The following is a 21,514-nucleotide window of genomic DNA, read 5'->3' as shown; positions in this document are numbered from 1 at the left end:
AAGTGCCTCCATTATGGCCTTTCAGTACTTAAAGGGGGCTTATAAGAAAGACGGGGACAAACGTTTTAGCAGGGCCCGTTGCAATAGGACAAGGGGTAATGGTTTTAAACTAAAAGAGGGTAGATTCAGACTAGATATAAGGAAGAAATTTTTTACAATGAGGGTGGTGAAACACTGGAACAGGTTGCCTAGAGAGGTGGTAGATGCCCCATCCCTGGAAACATTCAAGGTCAGGTTGGACGGGGCTCTGAGCAACCTGATCTAGTTGAAGATGTCCTTGCTCATTGCAGGGGGTTGAACTAGATGAATTTTAAAGGTCCCTTCCAACCCAAACTATTCTATGATTCTGTGATTACACACTCAACCGAAGTTATTTTAAAACCTCTTTAAGTCAGTATATTTTAAATGGTAGTTCTTTAACAGGTCATATCTTTCCAGTCACATCAAGAGACATGATCTCTTCATGGTGGGAGCTCTTTATGATGAAGTTCATCGTGCGAGCAGGCTGCCTTGGAGTTCTCTAAATGCAGCTGGTAGTTGCAAACAAAATCAGAAAGTGCAAATATAAAAATACTCCTCTGGGCTTTGGAATATGCCAAAGGCTTCAGTCTCACCAGTATATATAAACTCAATGAGTACACAGTACATGCACCCAGCTGTTTTTTGACATGGCTTTAGACTCCACTGGAACTGTTTAGCTTGATAGGAAATGCAATGACAGATACTTAGTATTAGCATAAATTTTGTTTCTCGGAGAGCTTTCAATGCCAAGAACATCAGCCATAATTTTGCTTTTCTCCTTTTTTTGTTTCTGAATCTCCTTGGCTTTACCATTGCCAATTTTTAAAATCAAATTTAACTGTTTTCCTTTCTCCTTTAAAACACTGAGCATTTTTACCATCACCTCTGCAGTGGCTTCATACTCAGTACCCATGTAATCCAGGCAAATCCCCTGCATACAGTCTTGTTAAAAAACCATAGGCATGGGGTTAACTCGGAATGGTCATGAGCCAAGCCCTTCACTGCTTCTCCTAAAATAAATTGTTGCTAATGCTGCTGCCATATGGCCAACAAACATGAGCTCTCAGCGGTCTTTTGATTTCCTCATTCATGCTTTCAAGTGTGCTGGCTCTTAAACCGGGCTTCTCCTCCCATGTTATTTGTAGTTTATCTCCCAAGCGGTGAACTCAGGAAGCATGCAAGTGTGTCAGAAGAATAAATAACTTGACTCAACTGTCCAGTTAGTGGTTCCTTAGCGTCTCCCGGATGAATTAAGCATGGCTCTACTGTGATGCTCTGTAGGCTTTTTTGGGGGGGAGCGCATCCTGACAGCAGGTCGCCACTGCACAGAGAGTCCACAGCTGCGGACTCCCTCTGTGCAGCAGTGGCCCCTAGTGGAAGATGCTCGGTCCTTCTGGTGGCCCCAGGCTCTAGACATAAAGCCTGAAGACTCTTCCCATAATGACTCTTCCCATTTCCAAGCTTGTTTTAAACCTGGATCCCCCCAGCAGTGGTGCGGAAAAACCCAGTGAGTCGCTTCTCTCTTCTTACTGGTTTGCTGAATACTAGAGTTTGAGCTATTAAACAGTAATATAATAGCACTGAGTTAAGGAATTATTCTAATTACTTTAAGTTCCTCATTGTTTTCACAGGTTCTCTTGGCATTTGCCTGTGTGAGCTGGTACTTTATAATGTAAAACTGGGGGGAATATAGTATTCTGACTCATACATTTTAATATGACTCTGTGCAATCTCAGGTTACATTGTATAACTGTATATAATACTTTTCTGAAGACCTGTAATGAAAATCTGCAGACAGCATCTGAAGGGAAGGATGTAAAATTGTTACAGCAAATATTGGCAGCGGTGCAGTGCTCACATGTGCAAACTTAGAGGAAGCAGATTGGTACATGTGGAGCCACCTTGTCCCTGGAACTTAAACAATGAGATAGGAAAAGTATTCTGAAAGATAAGAAATGTGTTTGTAATATATAATAAAGTTTTCCTTATTAGCTTTTATAGTGTGATCTCTCAGAAGAAACCAGTGAAAACTTTGCTTTAAATCTACCTCTTGTTTTTGAGCTGTTATAAGTCATTTTTTGGTTTTTTGAGGCTGAAAGAATAGGTTGCTGTAGGAGGTGACCTTTCCATTATTGTGTAGGTGAGTGCTGCTTTGGCAGGACTGTGCATGTGAATTTGTGTTGATCCCTCTTTCTGTCTTGGGATGCGAGTTCATGTTATGAGTCTTCTTTCTGACAGATGACATTATAAGCCTCTTAAAATCAGCTCTGGCAGATATTACCATCCCAGGTCCTTAAAACATCTATTACAGCATTTTTAACAACATCATGCTCTCCCTGTCTTGCTTGGTGCAACTTTTCCTTAAAAGGTAAAAGTGTTGGCATTTAATCAATGTTGAACTGGAATTTTGTTTAGTGTTCCAGTGTTTTTTTAGTTTAAAATCTCATTCTACTTTCTCTAGTTTTCAGTTTACTGACTATAGCCCTTAAATAGGTACTACTTTATTTCAAATCTGACCCTCGCTTCCAGTCACATATTCTTAAGTCATGCTTGTACTTTCTGCTACTTGGCAAATCTAAAAACATTTTGCTATTTTTTTTTTCATTGTGCACATGTTGTTAGAAGTCATGCTTGACTTGTGCTTTTCAGGAGAAGCCTTAAAGAGGGAATTTTCTATATCTTACATGACAAACATATTCATGGCAGTAAAGAAGTAGTAGTGCTTTTATGCCTTCTCAAAAAAGGAATTGGCTGTTGTCGTTTTTTTAATGATGAGGTATTTACAAGTATAGTGTCCAGAAAACAATTTGACTTACTATGTTAACATTGCAAAAGATCTTCATAAGCCCTCAGGAGGCAACTTAGCTTCTGAAAGCTTAGTGGAGAATCTGTTAAATCAGCAGAAGAATATTGAATTCCTGGTTGAGATTTTAAAAATGCTTGTTTCCAAAACAAAGAATGCTGAATTATGTCTTCCACTGAAACAGCCAACCAAAAGACAGAAATGTAGGAATAATAAACAGAATTCAAGTATAAGCCTTTGCAAAAACAAGGGGGTTTTAGTGTGGAAAAATTTACAAGCTTGAGTATATTATAGCATCACTCTGACTTGAAGAAACAAATTTCTAGAGAATGATATATGTAACCAAGTTTTCCTCACTAGTTTACTTTGATTTAAACACTTCAAAATATCCAAAAATACAGGCTTTTTGAAGTAGAAATTATCGCTTATTTTCTTCTATTTGGCCCATTGGTAGCAAGGTATGTGGAGAAAAAGCTCTATTCATGCTAGTGAAATAGTGCTTTATCTTCACTGTCATTGATGCTGGTGCTCTCAGAAAAGCAGCCATGAAATGTTGCAGCCTGGTCCATATCCTTTCGTGTAGGATGTATTTAGTCACTTTATCTTCTGTTTGGGGAACAGGACACGGTGCCATCACTTTGTTCTCTGTGCCTTCGTAATGGATTGTGATTTCTTTCTCTTTTTTTTTCAGTTTTCGGTGATGGTTGGCTTTTAATTACATACATGTCTGGTAAAAATCTTAGTAAGCTTGTGTGGTCAAGGATTTCCATAAAATTGGGTTGTAGGTTGGTCGTGTCATTTGGGAACAATGGTGGATGCTACAGAATATACCCTTTCCACAAGCTCTTTTTATTCCACACAGGAATATGGAGGCTCAGTTGTTACTTAAGTAACTAGCAACAGTCAGTAAACATTACTGCTCAGGTTATAAAATGCCTTTCAGCATTGTTTCCTGAAAACGTAGGTTGAGATCTGCTGCTTTGATGTCCTTTCACACATATGCATGCGCATATACATGCACACAGAGCTGCCATAATCCACGCGAGCACTTAGTTGACCAAGTACCTTCTTTTAGTTAGCTTGATTTTTATTTTTATTTTTTCTTCAAAGAAAGACCAAAAAATTAATTTATGTAGTCTTGGGAAAGCATTTGTACAAGGCAGGGAAAAGGTTTATTAGATTCCCTAGATTGTGGCTGTCAGGAGAGGAGAGGACAAGAAACCTGCCCAAGGTAAGCAGTCCTACAAAACTGATATCCCTCCTAGCAAAGTATTCCTGTTGAGGTCATGCTAACATCAGTAAAGCTGTGGTATTTGTCAGGGTAAACTTATTGCCAGATAAATCTCTTTGTTGACTGAAATAAGCTATACCAAGAGAAATGATTCTGCCACAAATTAAGGATGGCACATCTGTCAATAGGTGATATAATGCTTCTCACCTCCAACACCTCTGCACTGGCAAGAGTTTGTAAGATGGGACAAGCTTGAAAAACAATGCAAAACAAATTACATTAGAGACTGAAAGTAACTCTTGTGCAAAGAATTAATGGAGTGTTTTCATCTCAAAGATGCCTTATGGATCTGATACTAAGATTAACTTGCCCTAATCTTCTTTAGTTCTTGCAGTGATTTAAAAAATGTGTTTAATATGCTCCAGCCAATCTTCTTAACAAAACCTACTTCTTGTTAGATACATACTGAGTCTTATCAGAGGCGGTGTGCTACTATCAGAGTACATCTTCACAAGTTCTCACAGAATTCTTACAAAACTCTGCTAGTAAATGTTTTAATTTCGTTGATCGCATAATGAAAACTAGAACTGAGGGTGTTCCATTATGTTACAGCGTGAGCTGTTGTTAAGAGACTGAATAATTGGGGCGATAAATATGTATCACAAGTGAAATGATTCTGCATGTACTGAATAGCATTCTATTCATATCAAGAGTTTTCTTTTATTCTAAATTTTTCATTTAATCATTAAAACCAAAGTTTTTAGCCTTCAGCTGGTATGTAAGATAAAGGCATGAAATTGCTCATTTAGCCTCATTGTCCATCTTGGCAACAAAAAAAAAGGTTAAATTAAGACTGCAAGATCAAAACTCTGTCAAACAGCTACAAGAGTAGTTAATGAAAGAATCTATAGTAATTTCATCATAGCTATCTAATGTGAACTGGTGTTTGTTGACCAAGAGCTGTATTGCAGCTTGTGCATACAGTTAGCAGTTTCGCTGCTCAGGAACCATTTTTAAAGATGTGTCCTACTATGTTGCTTTGAAGTCTTTATAAGAATTAATTAAAAATGTAAACATATAGTTTCCTTTGTATTATATCAAGTATCTTTGTTTTAGATCCAGGTGACAGTGATCCCTAGTGCTTGTGGTTTTTTGCCCATCTGAAGTTGGTTTGCCCCTCTGGAGTTCAGTGTCAGTCAGTAGTCTGTTTGTGTACAATGCAACATGCCTTTTATTTCTCAAGAAGCCTTGCTGATGAAGTGTTGCATTGTTTAGAAGGACAGATTTGTGATTGCTCTCCAATTACTGCCTAGAGATCACAAGAGGGGGGAAAAACAAATACATCCTGGTTGAACTAAATTTTCTTTTGAGTCCAGTACCATCTATGATAGCTTATTCATCAGCCTTAATAGATGACAGGAATGTTACAAATATTAGAACTTTGTCGTGAGTAACTTCCACAAATTCTAGGGCTTCTTTGTTCTTTGTAGAAATGATTTGTTAACACGGCATAGAGAAGTTACACAGATCTCAGTTCTAAGAAGTGTCTGGTTTTCTTTTTTTTTTTTTTTTAAAGACTGAGTTCATCCTGGCCTTGCAAAATTTTTTAATTGCTGAGCAATTGCTGTGTATTTATTAAACTGCCTTTTGCAAAGAAGGGTTGTCTGAGAATCCTTGCAGTATTTGGACTATTAGCTTAAGCATGAACTTCTATGATGTAAAGAGCAGCAAGACTAACTAGAGGTGAGTTTCTCTGTGCCTCATTGATAAACCCATTGCAAGAGGAGTTTAGATTTGGTGTGGTGGAATGTGCAGCCCCCTTTTTATCCTGCAGATAACTATGGTAAGTATCAACTTAATTTCTGCTTCAAGAAGAAATTTGCTTAAATATCTCCTAGATAATGTTTTCACTATAACTTCTGTCTTTCTGTGCAATATGACCTCTAAAGCAGAGGCCTTCACAAGTGATGAAATATTATTCTTTTAGCCTGTGGGGATCTGTCCTGGCAGAGGTACTAATTTACTTTCCACTAGGGTTGTGGGGAATATGCATGTCATGTTCCTTTACGTTCATAATGGAGTGCTTTCTCTAGGGTGTTGGAATTTTTTTTTTTTCAGGGAGATGCTAGCTGCATTTTTTAAAGAATATTGCTTGTCTGATATATTTGTAAGGCTTGATATGCCATATGGTAAAATGTCAGAAAAGAGAAATACTCTCCCTCAGCACAAATCTAGAAACACCATCTTTTGAAGCTTGTGTAGAAGTGGGCAAAAGTTTGCTGTTCATATTGGAAGGTATGTGCTAAGTATTGGAAGAATGGTAAAAATACTACAGTCAATCAGCCATTACTTACTGCATTGGTTCAGCTGGTGGTATTGAACCCTTCTGCAGAAACTCTAAAGCCTGACTTGTCCGTTCTGTTAAGTCTGGAGTTAAATTGCTTAGGGTTTATAAATGCAAAAGCATATATCTGGCATTCTTGGTCATGTAGAGTAGATAACAGCCGTGATGTTATGGGCAATGCCTTAGAGCAAAGGTTTGAGAGGAGCTCTGAGTGACTTCCTCAGCAAAGCTGCTGCTGATATGGGAGTTCACACTTGGTTATTAGCACCTGGGGTAGGAGGGCTTCAACTCTGTAGCACATATTCTGCAATTAAGGTGTACAGTAAAACAAATGTCGGTGTAAAAATGAGCAATGCCAATTTAAAGTGTCTGTGTGTTAGCTTGGACTGATATAAGGTTATGTCAAGTAAAAGCACGTTCGTCTTCTCAAGCTGTCAGCTATAAATATTCAGCCCATCTTAGCTATCCAAGCAGAGGCAATTGTTGCATTTCTTTTCTCTGTTCTTTTTTCTTTCTCTGCTGAGTCCACACAGCTACAGCTCTGAGTTGAGGGTGGTAAAGGGAGAGTGTTTCTCCTCTTTAGGTGGCATGTGACCTTCACTTCTGATACAATGGCAGCATGTTCTTTAGGGGGATATGTGTGGGCTTTAGACTAAACGATGACCAGGCTGCTACAAGCAAGGAAGCGTTTTACTAAATTGCAAGAGCAATCTTGTTACGACTGCAGTAAACTTGCAAAAGGGAATAAAAGCAAAGGAGAAGTTATTAGTTAATCCTCTAATTCCAGTGTAGGTCTGTCAGTAGCTAGTTTAAGCCATTTACAGGACCCATAAGGGACTTCAGATCAGTTGCTCTGATAAGGGGTTCTAGTTTTCTAGCCTTTTGAAGAACTCCGTTCCAGTAATCCTCCCTTTCTTCCCCCTTTTCTTCCCTCCCTGAAGGTCATAACATTCCAGTTTCCTAGATGAAAGGATGTTACCAGAATTGTTGCACAACTCCTATGCGAGAACAATTGGCAGGGTGGTGTCTGAGCCGGCCTTTTTTGCGTGGTCTTAAAAATGAAGCTGCATACTGCCAAGAAAGCCAGTTGCTGGAGGATTGCTGCAGTCCTGGCAGTATTTCTAGGCCTGCAGTTGAGCAGATGTGGACAGAGCTCTGAGCCTAAGATGATGTTTGGGCTGGGAAGGGATTTTGAGGTCCTGTCTGAATGCTTAAGCACTGTTTGGGTACAAGTGGGATTAGCAGTGATACCTAGTCACTGCTGTCTCCAGGCACTGCTCAGTTTGTCTTTGTGGTCCCAGAAAACATGGTAAAACTGTAGAAGCAGTTAACAGCTTGCTACACTAGTGTGTACCAGTGGGGCTGAACCAGCAAATGTTAACAGAGCTGAACACTGGGTGTATGCTTATTGCATAATATTGCAAACCCTATTCAATTAACATGTGGCATCACTCTTCAAGTGCAGGATTTTATAGTGGAATAGGAAACTAAATATGTTGAAGTGCAGAGGAGAGTACTTGCACAGGATGCAGGGAGAAAGGAAAGCGGAGGACAAGGAACCTGTGCCCAGTTCTTGTTCCACCAGATTCCTGGTGCTTTGCTTCACCATGACTACAATTCTCTTCAGAAGATGGTAATGACACGTGGTGGGTAGTGAGAAGACACCACTGAATATGTTTTCAAGTTCTTGGTAATATTGTTGTAGCCATGGTGACAAGTTTTGAGAGAACTAATAATTTCATTAAATTGACTGATGGTTCTGGAGTGAAATAAAAGCTGATAGGCTTTTGAGACCCACAAACCTGAAGAAGGCAAGTGTCTTCCAAATCTGTCAGTTGCTGTAGTAGCTGATTACATTTCTGTAGAGAACGGAAAGATTTGCGCATGAAACTTGTTTACGTCTCAAAGCACTCTTCAGTCTATAAGGACAAATCTAGAATCATAAACTCTTTTTACAGGAAAGAGTTTAAGGAAGACTGTGAAGCGGTTGCCAACTACAAATTAAGGTTGCTCTTTAATCTTTAGCTGGAAGGCTCCCAACAACTTGGAAAAGGGTGTGACTGTGTAGAGGGGAAAACTATAAAGGTGCTCAAGTTCCTTCTGCTTGAAGCACTGTAAACTCCGTGCTTTATGGGAGCATGGAGAGAATATATGTATTGGAGAAGCTGCATTCCTGGTCGTGGGAGAGGGGCTGATCACAGCAGTTGTATCCAGCTGTGTACGTTACCTTACTACTCTCAGAGTGGTGAAATCTCATGTGTATTTTGGTAGCATTGTACATCATTGACTTGAAATGTTGTCAGAAGTTGTGTGTTTCTGTATAGGAGACATGTGGATGCAGCTTTCTCAGAAGGTACCATAGTAGCTTTTTTCCTGCATGTACATTGCTCTGGACACTTGTGTTTTTATTGATTGTCTTAATGTTAAAAATGCAAGTAGTGGCTTTTGGCCTACTATCTGTAGTATCTTGCAGTAGGCCTGTTTCTTTTTATTTTGTTGGGGTTTTTATTTTTTTCAACTTCACTTTGCAGTCTAGGGTATTTAAAATAACCAAATAATTGGTCTGAAAACATAAGAGAAAGCTAGGCCTCCACTAGAGGATCTGATCTGATGTGACCCAATTAAAAAATAAGTTTCATAAGCACAAGATGACTTTGTTTTACTGAAATCTTACTGCTCTTTTTGGGGAAGAGGAATTAAGCTTCTGCAGAAACTCTAGGGGAGACAAGATTAAGAAATAATGCTGTTAATGGAGGAGAAGAGATGTATTAAATGGCTGTGAATGCTGTTAAAATACCAACTTCTGCCCGCTAATGATAGGCCAAGTTTTGCAAACGTAACAGGTTTCATCCTTTTTTCTCATGCTTTGCCTTTGATGGGATTTTGCCTCTGATTGCATGGTTGTGGGTGGAATGTCTGATACTCTTGGCTACAAAAACTATATAGGTTCTTAAAATTACATTTGTTCTGGCCTGGAGCAGAGCTATGTGGGTGTTGGATGTTTCTTTGAGACCTGGCATTCCTTTTGGTTAATCACCTTATGTTATCTACTACTTTAAAGGAAAAAGATTAATATCTAGCAGCCGACTTCACTATGTGGCATAGATCCGCACTGCTGTAGATTTAATGCTTCAGTATATGAATCACCCATCTGGTAAAGGCAGTGTCTGGATAATCAATTATCCAGAAATGTAGTCTGTGGACCAGAGACAAGTAATTATAAATGTTACTTATTATAGTCTCATCAATGGCATCGTGCTTAATCTCTTAAGCACATTAGAGTATTAGGTGATCAGAAATGCATTATCATCTGCTTAGGTGAGATGATGTGGATCTTTTTCTGGGCAATACAGAAATGTAGTACACTGTGCTAGGCTAGAATTTAATTATCTAATAAATAGGTTGTCCTATGCATATCTGAATAGCTGGAATATTTAAATTATACTAGCTGTCTCATGTCCTGTGTACTAATTTTGACAAATGTCAAAAAAAACCCCATACAGAATTGGCTGAATACCTGATAAATTGGCTGCTGCTGCTTATGCGAAGTGAGCTGGATTATCAGAAGTAATCGGTTTAATTTAAACCCAGCTCATTTTAACTGAAAAAAGTTAGGGAGCAGCCACATGATCAGCAAGCAGACCTAAGGAGGAAAGTAGTAATTTCCATTAATACAGATAAGCAGGATAAAACATGGTGAACAGCCCCAGCTGATTCAGTAGGTTTCCATTAATTATTCAAAGTGTAAGCAAACTCTTCTTCAAGATGCAGTTACCAGTGAATTTTGAGCAAATTTTGAACCTTGTTTAAAAGCAGGTAACTACCTTGTTTTGCCAGGTACCGCTTGATTAAAAACCTGATATGGAAAAACTAAGGAGTGCTTGGACTTGATGGTTGTGCCTGTCTTAGTCCATTCAGCTACAGCCTTATTAGAAAATGAGTGATTAATCTTGATTACATGAGGGATAAGAAACTGCAAATTCTAGTTTGCATTTAATTTTAACACTTCCATAAGGACAAGCGGTACATTCATAGTTTGTACTTCAGCTAGAGGTCTTGTGTTGCAGTTACGCATGTGACTTATGACTATTGTGTTCATGGTCTTATCTTAATTTGTTTTCTAGGGAAAGCGCGTGTGCAGCAGCTAGCAGAGAACACGAGATATTTCAGGAGACGACTGAAAGAAATGGGCTTTATCATCTATGGAAATGAAGAGTCCCCTGTTGTGCCTCTGATGCTGTACATGCCAGCAAAAATTGGGTAGGTTTAACAGGATAACTTCTCATCCATCTTCTTTAAAGCTAGGATGGTACAAGAATATTAAGACTTTTCTAAATATAAGAAAAGACTGGTTTGATTTTTGCTTTTATGATCATTACTGAGTCTTACAAAACATGGAAGCTTCCTATAAGTGGTCTTGAGAATATCAAGGCTTGTAGCTTGGGGCAGCAAGAAAGCACTTCAGGGAAGTAATTTTGCCACTACATGCCATGTTTTAAAAGTTGCGGGGGGGGGGGGGGGGGGGGGGCGGTAATTTTTTTTATATGTAAAGTGTATATATGTGCTAAGGAGAAGCTGAAAGTCAATGGAAATTAACATTAAAAGTCACTGGAGGAATCTTTCAACCAGCTCCTGGATCAGAAACAGCCAACACTTCCACAGATGAACTCTGAAAATTAAAAACAAACAAACAAACAAAAAAACCCAAAAAAAACCAAAAAGCAGGGGGGCAGGACATGATGGGACACAAAAACCTGTATTTCATGAATCCCAAGTTTTTTAAGAGTTCTGGTTTTAGTAGCTCGGGTATTGTTAGTAAATACTAATAGAACGGTAACACATAGCTTTATAAATGCTTATGGACTTGTGTGCTGCTGTGTGGATAATTAAGGCTAAAATTCTGCAAGCAGGATATAATGTATATGTTAAAAATTTTTACAGCATAAGCAAAAGCCTGATTTCAAGGACAACTTGGTTTTGATAGCTGGTTTTCAGTGTCCATGTATAATGCAGTGCTCAACCAACACTTTCAAATTTGGAAAGCATAGCTTCATTTTAAGCCATATCGAACATCTCTAGTGCTCTTCTAGCTCAGTTAGGCTTCAGTCCAGCTAAGCACTGTGGTTCTGTGAGAGAACAAACATCTTCTAGCACTTTGCATGAAGCTAGATACAGTCTTCCTCCACCCTTCTCAGTATAACCAAATTTAAAAGGCCTGTAACCTTTATGGGTGCTGTAGAGTCTGCAGTGTGCGCCATGCAGCACACAGAGGCATACTGTTTCTACTGCCCAGCTGCTCTACCAGTCAGTACAATCTTTTCCCTGGAAATGTTCATGGAAATGTTTATTAGCTGAGCAGCTGGGTCAGTAACTTAAAAACAAGCAAGAACACAGCTCTGATGAGAGTTGGCCCTTAGGATCTGCATCGGGTCTACTTCATCCTTTCTTTGTCTCTTGTAGTCTGTTTTTAAAATAGTTTGAGAGTACTAAATGGATACACAATGAAGTGTATCAGGGTGCACCTATTTATAAGGAAAATAGTTGTAGCAGAAGTGAAAGGCAGAAATTTTAAAAACCTAGTAAAAGGATGTTATTTTTATACATCCTTATAAGCCTCTTAAGTTCATTGCTACTTCTCAAGACAAGGTCAGTTCAAAAAGGATTAACCATTTCCTGTGGCCTGTAGAAACACCCACAATTGCACTGCCATTACAGAAAGGATCTAGATCTTCGTGCCTCTCATCACATAAGTCACAGCTGTTAATTTCTTTAATCCTCATAAGAATTTGTTTTGTTGAAGATACTGTGTGACAGTTGTATGAGGTTTTTACACCTTCCTTAAAAATATTTGGTATCAGATTAGATTATCTCAATTTATTGTGGCAATTCAGTGGTTCTTAAGATAGGCACTTAAAAAGTGGTACGTTCTGTGACACCATAATGTACTTTAATTGAATTAAATTGGTGAAAACAAACCATCTTGAAACTGCAGAATCATCTGCTTTGGGGGATTGCAGCATGAGGGATTCCTTGTATAGTCAAAACTTGAGCCAAAATCCCTGTTCTCTATTGAAAAGATTTCCAAGCTTAGGTTACAAATCCATTTAGAGACAGCCTGCTAAAAGACCAGCCTCTGCCACATATAATCTTTCAGCTTTGTTAGAATTTAATACAGTGAAACCTTTTGAGGAGGACTACCTTGGGATTGAATTTAAAAAAGGCTTTTGCGAACAGGCGTTCTGCCTCTAAAAGAAAGCACTGGAAGCTCCAAATTGTAGTCTTACAGGCTTGCTTCAACAAAGGCCTATATGGGTTAACATACTGAGAGCTTCATGCTGCTTTGCCTCCACTGGTATCATTTTGACAATCTTTCTTGTTCTCTCTGGCAGTGCGTTTGGGCGTGAGATGCTGAAGCGGAACATTGGTGTTGTGGTTGTGGGCTTCCCTGCCACCCCCATCATAGAGTCCAGAGCCAGATTCTGTTTGTCTGCAGCTCATACCAGAGAGATGCTTGATACGGTAAGTGTCTCATCTTGTCTTCCTTTTGCTCATGCCTTCTATAAACAGATACAACAATTGTGTATTTTTTGTAGACTGGTTCAGTGTTTGGTACACAAACTAGTTGAACCTAATGTTCAAAGCCTTGCGTAGTAGAGCTGGCAATGACTCCATCTCTCCTTGCTTCAGCAATGCAGAATGGCTGTCTACAGTGAATCTCAGGGACTTTCTGTCTCTCTCACATCATTTAAAATAGGAGAAGTCTCATTCCTTTGAGACAATGTTTTTTCCCCTCTTAAGAGGCTCTACCTTCCACTGAATCTTTTAGAAGGAAAAAATTCTGCTTCTTCTGACCCTAGATGCAGAAGGTAAGGGGGAAAAAAAAAGCCTGAGAACCTCCAAAACATCTATGCTCTTCTCAAAAGCAGGTGCAAACCTCAGCAGATGATTACCAATGAGAATTTTTATTCTGAAGATTACTATTCTGGTTCTTGTTTACAGCTTTAGAGCACTGTATCTTAAATGATCCTGTCCTAAATGAGTCTGTGCCACATGCAATGCCTTACTGACTCCTGCCTGCACTAAGCGTGTTCCAGTGGGAATGGAGGTCCCCTCTAAGGAGGCCTGCATCACAGTTAGGAGGTGCTGCCTTAAAAATTAAGGATGGAAGTTACTCTCTGACTAATATAATTGAAAGAGGATTATATGAATAAACCTGACTATCCTTATTACATTTTGGTGTGGTAACTACATTCATTTTGAGTCTTCTTTAATAGACATGGGCTGTCTTAGGCTCTGTCAAAGTTCTTCATTGTATTTTTTCCCCACTTTGCTGTTCTGTGACTCAGAACCTAAGCCAGGTTGAGTCATAACCTTGGACTTCAGGAGAGTAGACTCTGTCCTGTTCAGAGACCTGCTTGAAAGAATCCTGTAGGATACGGTCCCGAAGAGATGAGGTATCCAGGACAGCTGGTTGATTTTTCTCCCCACCCCATCCCCTCCCCATCAACCCCACCCCATCCCACCCCGCCCTGAAGAATGGTCCATCCTGACTTACAGGAGACCAAATGTAGTGGGAAGCCTGCACAGATGAACAAACCAACAAAAACATAAAATGGAAGCATATAAGAGGTGCAAGCAGGGACAGGTGACCCAGGAGGAACAGACACACAGTCTTGAGCATCCAGGGGGTGGGGTCAGGAAAGCCAAAGCCCACCTGGAGCTGAGTCTGTCAAAGGACATGGAATGCAGCAGACAGGGCTTTTATGGGGATATTAGTAGCAAAAGGAAGAGTAGAGAAAATGTGGGACTGCTGCTGAATGGCATAGGGATCAGGTGACAAATGACATGCAAGAGGCCAGGGTACTCAGTGCCTTTGTTGCCTCAGTCTTTACTGATGAGACTTGCCTTCAGGAATCCTGGGCCCATGAGGTCAGTGGAAAAATACGGAGCAATGAAGGCTTACCCTTGGTGTGAAAGAGGATCAAATAAGGGAACATTTAAACAAACTGAACATACACAAGCCTATGGGACCTGTTAGGATGCACTCACAAGTGTTGAGGGAGCTGGCTGTCACTGCAACGCCACTCTTGATTATCATCTTTGGAAGGCCATCGTGATTGGGGGAGGTTACTGAGGATTGGAAGAAAGCAAATGTCACCACTGACTTCAAGAAGGGCAAGAAGTGTGATCTGAGGAACTGCAGGTTGAGAAGCCTCACCTTGATCCTTGGGAAGATGATGGAGAAAAAAATCCTTGAAACTATTTTCAAACATTTTGTGGACAAGAAGATGATTGGGAGTAGTCATCATGGAGTTATGAAGGGGAAATCATGCCCAGTGTCCAGATATGATCAGGTGATAATACTTCAATACATGAACAGCAAATGGGACATATAAACAGATATTTACTAATGTCTTGTCAAAAAAAAAAATAGATTCAAACTTTTGACAGTTCACTGCCACAGAACTTTCAAATCAACAGCTAAAAATGGCTCTTTTTTATTTCAGTTTTGTTAGGAAAAATAGTAAGGCAGTGGTGTGTGCAGTTTGGTAATGTATATTTAGTGTCGTTCTGTATCAGTTAACCTGCCATATATCTGTGGTGCTGTACGTGCTGCTTCTGAGTTGTTTCTGCCTTGTAAGCATGAGAGATTCTGCCCTGACACTCCAACAGCAGACTGCTTAAGGAGTTCCTTCCCAGCTACTTGTCCTGCTACTCTTCCCGTAATTATCCCAATTCAGTTGTTTCTGTTCCAAATAAAAATTCTGAAAGAGTATGTTTGGAGAAGGCCCTCTCCTCCCCTTCCTTTCCCCCCGTATAAAATGAATAGTATCACAGACTTGGCTCAGAGCATGGTAGTAGAACTGAGTGCATTGACAAAAATGAGGGAGCAGTAACTTCTGGCCAGGTGGGCAAGAGGGGATGAATGGGAAGGAGGTGGGAGGAAGGAAAAGAAAGAAAACTGAAGTCTCTGAAATCATATTGCTGCAAACTGAGCTACAACTGAAACTGAGCAAACTTGACGTGCTGGCACTACCTGAGCAATCATGCGATCTTGCTGTTGGTTAGATTCTTGGTCTTCTCTCTTAGTGACTAGCTGGAGTCTTTACCATAACAAGCTGCTTTTGTAGGGTCTGTATAAGGGCTATACTTGCTCTCTTCCAAAACCAGTCTGTAACTTCTATTGCTCTGCTTAAAAAAGCTCTTTTCCTGTCAATTCACTTACAGGTCTTTCTGCTTTCCAGAAAATGTTTCAAGTTTTGTGCATTTATCTCTAAAGATTCATTTCTAGAGTACCCCTGTAGGTGCTAAATGCTCTAAATCGAGGAAATGCTTGTTTAATATATTAGGGCTTGTCTGCCTAAGAAAATTAATCCAGGACAAAATGAGGTGTGAATTTTGAAGTGAATGAAGAAATCCTGATTTAGCTCAGTATATGGAGGCTTTGTTCCAAGTTAGTGTAATCCACTTTAAGGTTCAAAACAGCTGCACGCTCTGAACCCAGAACATTGGCAAGAGGAGTTAAAAAGGAGCAAGTCTTTGTGTCAGTGACTTTGTGTTGTGTTTTCTTGTGATGCAGTGAAAGGGGATTGATTTCAGGCAGCTAATCGTTCAGGCAGCCCTCAGATCTGATCCCTCTGCTGAAACGTGGCAACAGTATCCAGGAGGAAAAAGAACTGAAATGAATAGACTTGGAGAGAGCTGGCAGAGAGCTTCTTCAAGTCAGTGACGGAGAGGAGAACCTGGTAGCCCATCCGTGTGTGCATGAATGCTAACTAGGGCTGTTATAGCATTTTTTTCTAAACAAAATTTATCCAAGTTTGGAGCATGAGGAAGAGAAGCTTGTCTTGTAAATGCTGGTATTTGTAATGCTTCGTTGTTCTCATTAAATAAACCCATATGATGGGGAAGAGTTCTCAGTTACAATTTTAACCATTTTATGTAAATAAAACTTCCATGCCTGAAAATATTTGGCTCAGGATCAGAGTGAAGTCCCTCATAACCTGCATCCCTGTGGGCTGGTGCTTTCTTTTCAGTGATGAAAAATATATTACACTCTCCTGAAGTCAGAGTTCACCAATGCCATTTCCTTTGTAGTCTTTGCTGGTCACATGGTCCTTTTTGTTTTAAATTAATAAAATCCTAAATCTGCATTCAAGAATAACAGTTAACAGACTCTTTCAACAGAAATTCAACCTTAAATTGTTTCCATATGGGATCTGTACTTAAAGCTCTGGCAAACTGTGCCCACGCTTTTGTTTTGTTTTTACCAAGGTCCAACTTCTGGGTTTGTCGTTCCCCCAAATTTTAGAGTGGAGAGATTTTTGCTGCCAGATATAACAAGCATGAGGGGCCATTGTTTAAAGAAACAAAAACTTGAACTATCCATCCAGGAAGGAAAAGCATGTAGTGATATTAACCCCCATCTGCCAACTATTCTCAAGAGACAGGCATTTGACCCAGATTAAAATTGAAGCATTAATGTTGAATTAGTGGTATTCTGAAGGAATGCTGAATGTACCTATCTGAATAAATTTACAATTCAAGGGAGTGCAGAATGCCAGCCCTTGAGTTCAAAAATCACATTGGGCTTGGAAGTCATCTTCTGAATGCATTTCTTTGTCACTTGCTTGTATGAGATAATTAGCATCACATACTGTTGCAGATTTGTCTGCAGCAACTGATTTGATTTGTACCTTGCTCCAGGAGTGTTCTGTAGAGAAATGAATTGAAGCTTAGGGTTTGGCTTTTAACAAACCCTATTGTGAACCAGTGTCTTATCAAAGAGATTGCCACATAAAGAAAGTGTCATTTCTTACACTAGCAGATGTTTCATGTCCGGTAAACTTCATAACATTTGCATTCAGGTCAAAACGGTGAAAGGTTTTGCTCGCTCACCAGCAGTGTTCTGGGCCATCAGTTGCCTGAGTGTTGCCTTTGTGACAACCTCAGTCAGTGGGACTTGCTTTCTAGGGAGAAAAGGCTTGGGATCCTACCCTGAATAACTTTTTTTTCTTTTTCATTCCTTGGATTGGCTGGCAAAAATCTCCCATGCAATGTTGTTTACAATACAGAGCTTGCATCTCTAGTTGTATACGGACAATGCAAATTAACCAAATGTAGATATAACAAATGCATCAATAGAACTTTTTAGCACAATATTGCAGTTTGCCTTTCGCTATCTTGCAATCTAAAAAATACAGTAGGTCAGAGATGGTATACTAACGCACATGTTTTCATACTGAATGATACATAAAGAGGAGTCAAACCTCCACATACTTTTTTTTTTAACCTGCTTCAGCTGTGTTACCTCCAGGAAGGGAGGAACATTGTTCTCTGTTTTTCTGTCTATGAATAGTCATGGCTTTTTTGGGACGACTGTGAAATTTGAGTTAGTATTGCTGGATATTATGATGCTGCCTTGGAAGTGGAGTATTCAGGTGGGTGCAGTCACTCTTGGGTAAGTGACCAGTGCTGCTCACTTGTTCTCAAGACTTCTGAATGCTAAAATCAAAACCAAATCCTATGCACCTCTGAAGCTACAGACTTCCAGCACAGTAAAATCTCACTTAAGTAAAATGGCTGTCAGAGTAGTCTGCAGGCATGCAAAAAGGAAGATGTTCTGATAACTTGCTTGCATCTGTCTCCTCTGCTGATCTACTGTGGTCTCTTTCTCAGGTTTTAAAAGAAATCAATGAAGTTGGGGACCTTTTGCAACTGAAATATTCCCGTCACCGTTTGGTACCTCTCTTGGATCGGCCATTTGACGAGACAACGTACGAAGAAACAGAAGACTGAACTCCCTCCATGTGCCTTGGTGGGAGGGACACAGCCTGTGGGACACTCCGTGGCACGCAGGCCACAGCGTCCATGAACAACACACTTACGACTGCTTAGCATAAAAGACATTTCCTCACAATGCTGAAGTGGCCACATCAGCTCTAAATGGCATTTTGTAAATAGGGAGAGGAGAAAAAAAAGCTTTGATTCCTGTGTCTTCGGGGTCTGGCCCTAGAGGTGCTTGGCTTTATTTTTTCTTGTTGCTTTTTTAATTTATTTGTCTCAATGAGTTCACAGCAACCCAAGTTGGCTGTGGCTGATCAGCTCAGACTTTGTATGCACCATTAGCCTCCCAAATGCTGGCTGAAATGTTGTGAGCATGTGTGATGCTGGCATGGCAGCATTTCCAGTGTCACTGCTAGGTGTCTGACCTTCCCAGTAAGGAGTGAGCTGACCTGTCTGTTCTTGGAGACTTCCTAGAGAAACTGTTGATTGCTAACTTTGACATATTTAACAAGATGGATAATCAACCAAAGTTTGTTGTGTTTTTTTTTTTTCTTTTGCAGTTACTTGTGTTTAAAACTTGAATTTAGCCTTTTTAAAATAAATGTGTTGTTGACATGTCACTGACAGGACCATTGTTCCCAAACATTATTTAGTTTTGTAAGCCACAGGCAGAAGGACTTCTGGGACTCTAGCCTCTTTTCATTCACAGTATGGATACCAGATTGTCTCCTGGTTTTGACACTAATTATCCTCTTGTTATAGGGTAAGTGATGGAGAGGGTTTTTGTTAATTATTTTTTTTAAATGGTCTGTGTTTTGTCTTCCTTCTGACATACTTCTGTTAAAAAAAAAAAAAAGGTGATTTTAGTGTGTGTTGCTTTCTCATCTTCAGGTTAATTTCTCTTGCTTTAGAATTATCATAAAACCATGGACAAGTCACTGCTAAGTTCTAGAAGGGTGCTCTTGGGATTAAGTAAACCATAGCAAGCCTTGTGTTTCTTGTTAAGACCAGAATCCCTCAATAAGCAGGCCTATACAATGGATGACTATTAGGAGAACCACTTATTTCATGCAGATCTGTGAAAGACTGATTGCTACCCTTTGCCACGCTAATTCACTGTTTCTTGTCATAAATGAGGTGTTCTTCATTGGCCTTGTTGCGCAAGGCTTTTATGTAAAGAGTATAGACAACTTGGGTCTTGTATCATACATGACATTTTGGCTAGCCAGCAAAGTCTCAGTTGGCAGCTGCATGTCTGTGTAGGCCTTCCCTGAAGAGAGAATGTCTTCACAAGTGCGTTTAGTTTGAGATCTTTATTCTTTTGCATTTCTGTTACTGTGAGATCAAATTAATGTTCACTGAGCCAGTTGCTGTTTGGAATCTTTATTTGCAAGTTCCACACTGTCTTACTCTGATCAAAGTTTAAAATAGACACCTTTGCTCTAACACACCTTAGAGGTGGTCTGCTACTTAGTCATTGCATCTCGAATTCTTTCAGTGAACAGAATGGATCATTGAAGAGGTACCAAAAATTTTACAACAGGAGTCAGTTGCAGTATAGTTTGTTTCTGTATTTTATACCTTGGACATGCAGGGTTTCTGCAAAGATAGTAAAGTTTTAACATCATGTCAGTTGGGTTGGGCCAGCTCTTCAGTTTGGGTTAGCATGATGCTTTTTGCAGGTGACTGGAGTTTTTTAAACAGATTCCTCATAGTAATGCTAAAGCAGAGTGCAGCTCAAAGCTATTTGCCTGGTGCTGGAAAAAAATTAGTAATTTTTTGTTAAGTTCTTTTATGTTCACTCTGCACCTAACGGGGAAGGAGCACTTTGGTCACTAGAACCGAGCAGTTCTGCAAATACATCTGGTGATTTAAAGCAGAATTGGCTTCTATTTTATAGAATATCTATCTTCATGCGTTTATAGATCTTGTTCCATTTTAATGTAACAGAACTTTGAAACACTGATTCCGTTTTTTACCATTGCATTTCAGAAATTTAATTAGATGAGAAGAACTAAAATTGACTGTTTCAAAATAGGTGCAGATAACTGTTTCTGTCTTAGTCCACTAATGTTGATTTGCTTGCCTTCTGGAGCAAAGTGTGTGCACAGTCCAAGAAGTCTGTAACCTGTATGTGCAACTTTGATAGCTATGGAGTAGTGTCATTTGTTCAGCCACAGAGTGAATAAACTACAATTACATGAGCTTACTTTCTTGCCTGAGTTCTGCCCAGGACTAGCTCTAACATTCCAGCAGATGACCTGCTTTCTGACTTCAAGAAGCTTTACCTCAAAGAATTATTGCTTTTTTTTTTCTTTCTGGGTTGTAGTAGGGAACAAGAGGAGGTTAGTGCAGGAAGCCTCAACTCCAGCCCTGGTCCTGTTGACTTGATCATGGAACAGTTCAAGATCAGACAAAACTGACCAACTTTGAAGGCATAGGCATGGGTCAGTAGGGAGCTGTTTGGAGCATTCCCAGATGTACAGCATGCTTTTCTCTGCTGTGTAGTCAAGTCACTTTGAAAACTGTGATGTATTAAGTTAGAAGTGGGTTATCATAGATTCTACAAGTCTTGAGTCTTAATCTTGTATCTGGGATTCAGTTTTAGGGCAGCTTGTCTTTAGAAGGGAGAAAAACATCTGGATAAATGTCAGTAATTCAGATAACTCCTGTATAACGCTTCTGAAATTGTCAGTGTTTTAAAATTACTGGTCCCCATTGGGATTCCAGTTGCACTTGTTGAGGAAATTGTGTTCACGCTAAACTTCTGCCATTTAGTATCTTTCCATTATGTCACACTGTCTGCATATGACTTTGAATTCTGGGTTGCAAAGACATTTCAGAAATCATTCGGGCAGTTAGTAGCATTTGCAAACTGCTTGGTTACATTTCAGCCCTGCCATATCCTTTTTGGTAAGCAACCTTCCCCCCCCCCGCCCGGGTCTTTTATTCAGGGGAACCTGTTTTGCCAAAGTCTGGTACCTGTTGAAACTGCTTCTGAAAAAGTAAGAAGTTACAAGTCCAAGATTTCACACTTCTAAGTCAGTAATTCATGGAGCATGAAAGCCAGGAAAATCTTTTCACATCTACTAAAAAACTCCGCTCCCACAACCAAAGGAGCAGACCACTACTGGTTTGTGCTAGGCAAACCTACAGCATGTGTGCTGTCACGGTATGTGTAGGGTGGATTGCTGCTTTGGTATTTATGTACTGACCAGAAATCTGTCTCCTTTTTGTCCTGGCAGTAGAAGTGAATGAAAGAACCAATCTTGAGAGATCACAAAGGAAGAAAAGCTGCTTAAGAAACAGACTTCAGTCCCTGCCAACT

At 39.7% G+C, this 21,514-nt stretch overlaps 1 protein-coding gene across 1 annotated transcript in view; it reads left to right on the top strand.

The window, feature by feature from the left end:
* The window catches only part of SPTLC2 (serine palmitoyltransferase long chain base subunit 2), a 77,999-nt gene extending 59,187 nt beyond the window's left edge, over positions 1–18,812 (top strand). The window contains exons 10-12 of the mRNA XM_050897149.1: positions 10,524–10,659; positions 12,789–12,918; positions 18,079–18,812. Coding sequence (XP_050753106.1) covers positions 10,524–10,659; positions 12,789–12,918; positions 18,079–18,198 — 386 coding nt within the window. The 3' untranslated portion in view covers positions 18,199–18,812. The remainder of the gene's footprint in view (positions 1–10,523; positions 10,660–12,788; positions 12,919–18,078) is intronic.
* Positions 18,813–21,514: the final 2,702 nt, after the last annotated feature.

This window comes from Gymnogyps californianus, chromosome 5 (assembly GCF_018139145.2).
Source record: "Gymnogyps californianus isolate 813 chromosome 5, ASM1813914v2, whole genome shotgun sequence".
Classification (NCBI taxonomy): domain Eukaryota; kingdom Metazoa; phylum Chordata; class Aves; order Accipitriformes; family Cathartidae; genus Gymnogyps; species Gymnogyps californianus.
This window is presented reverse-complemented; position numbering and strand designations above follow the sequence as displayed.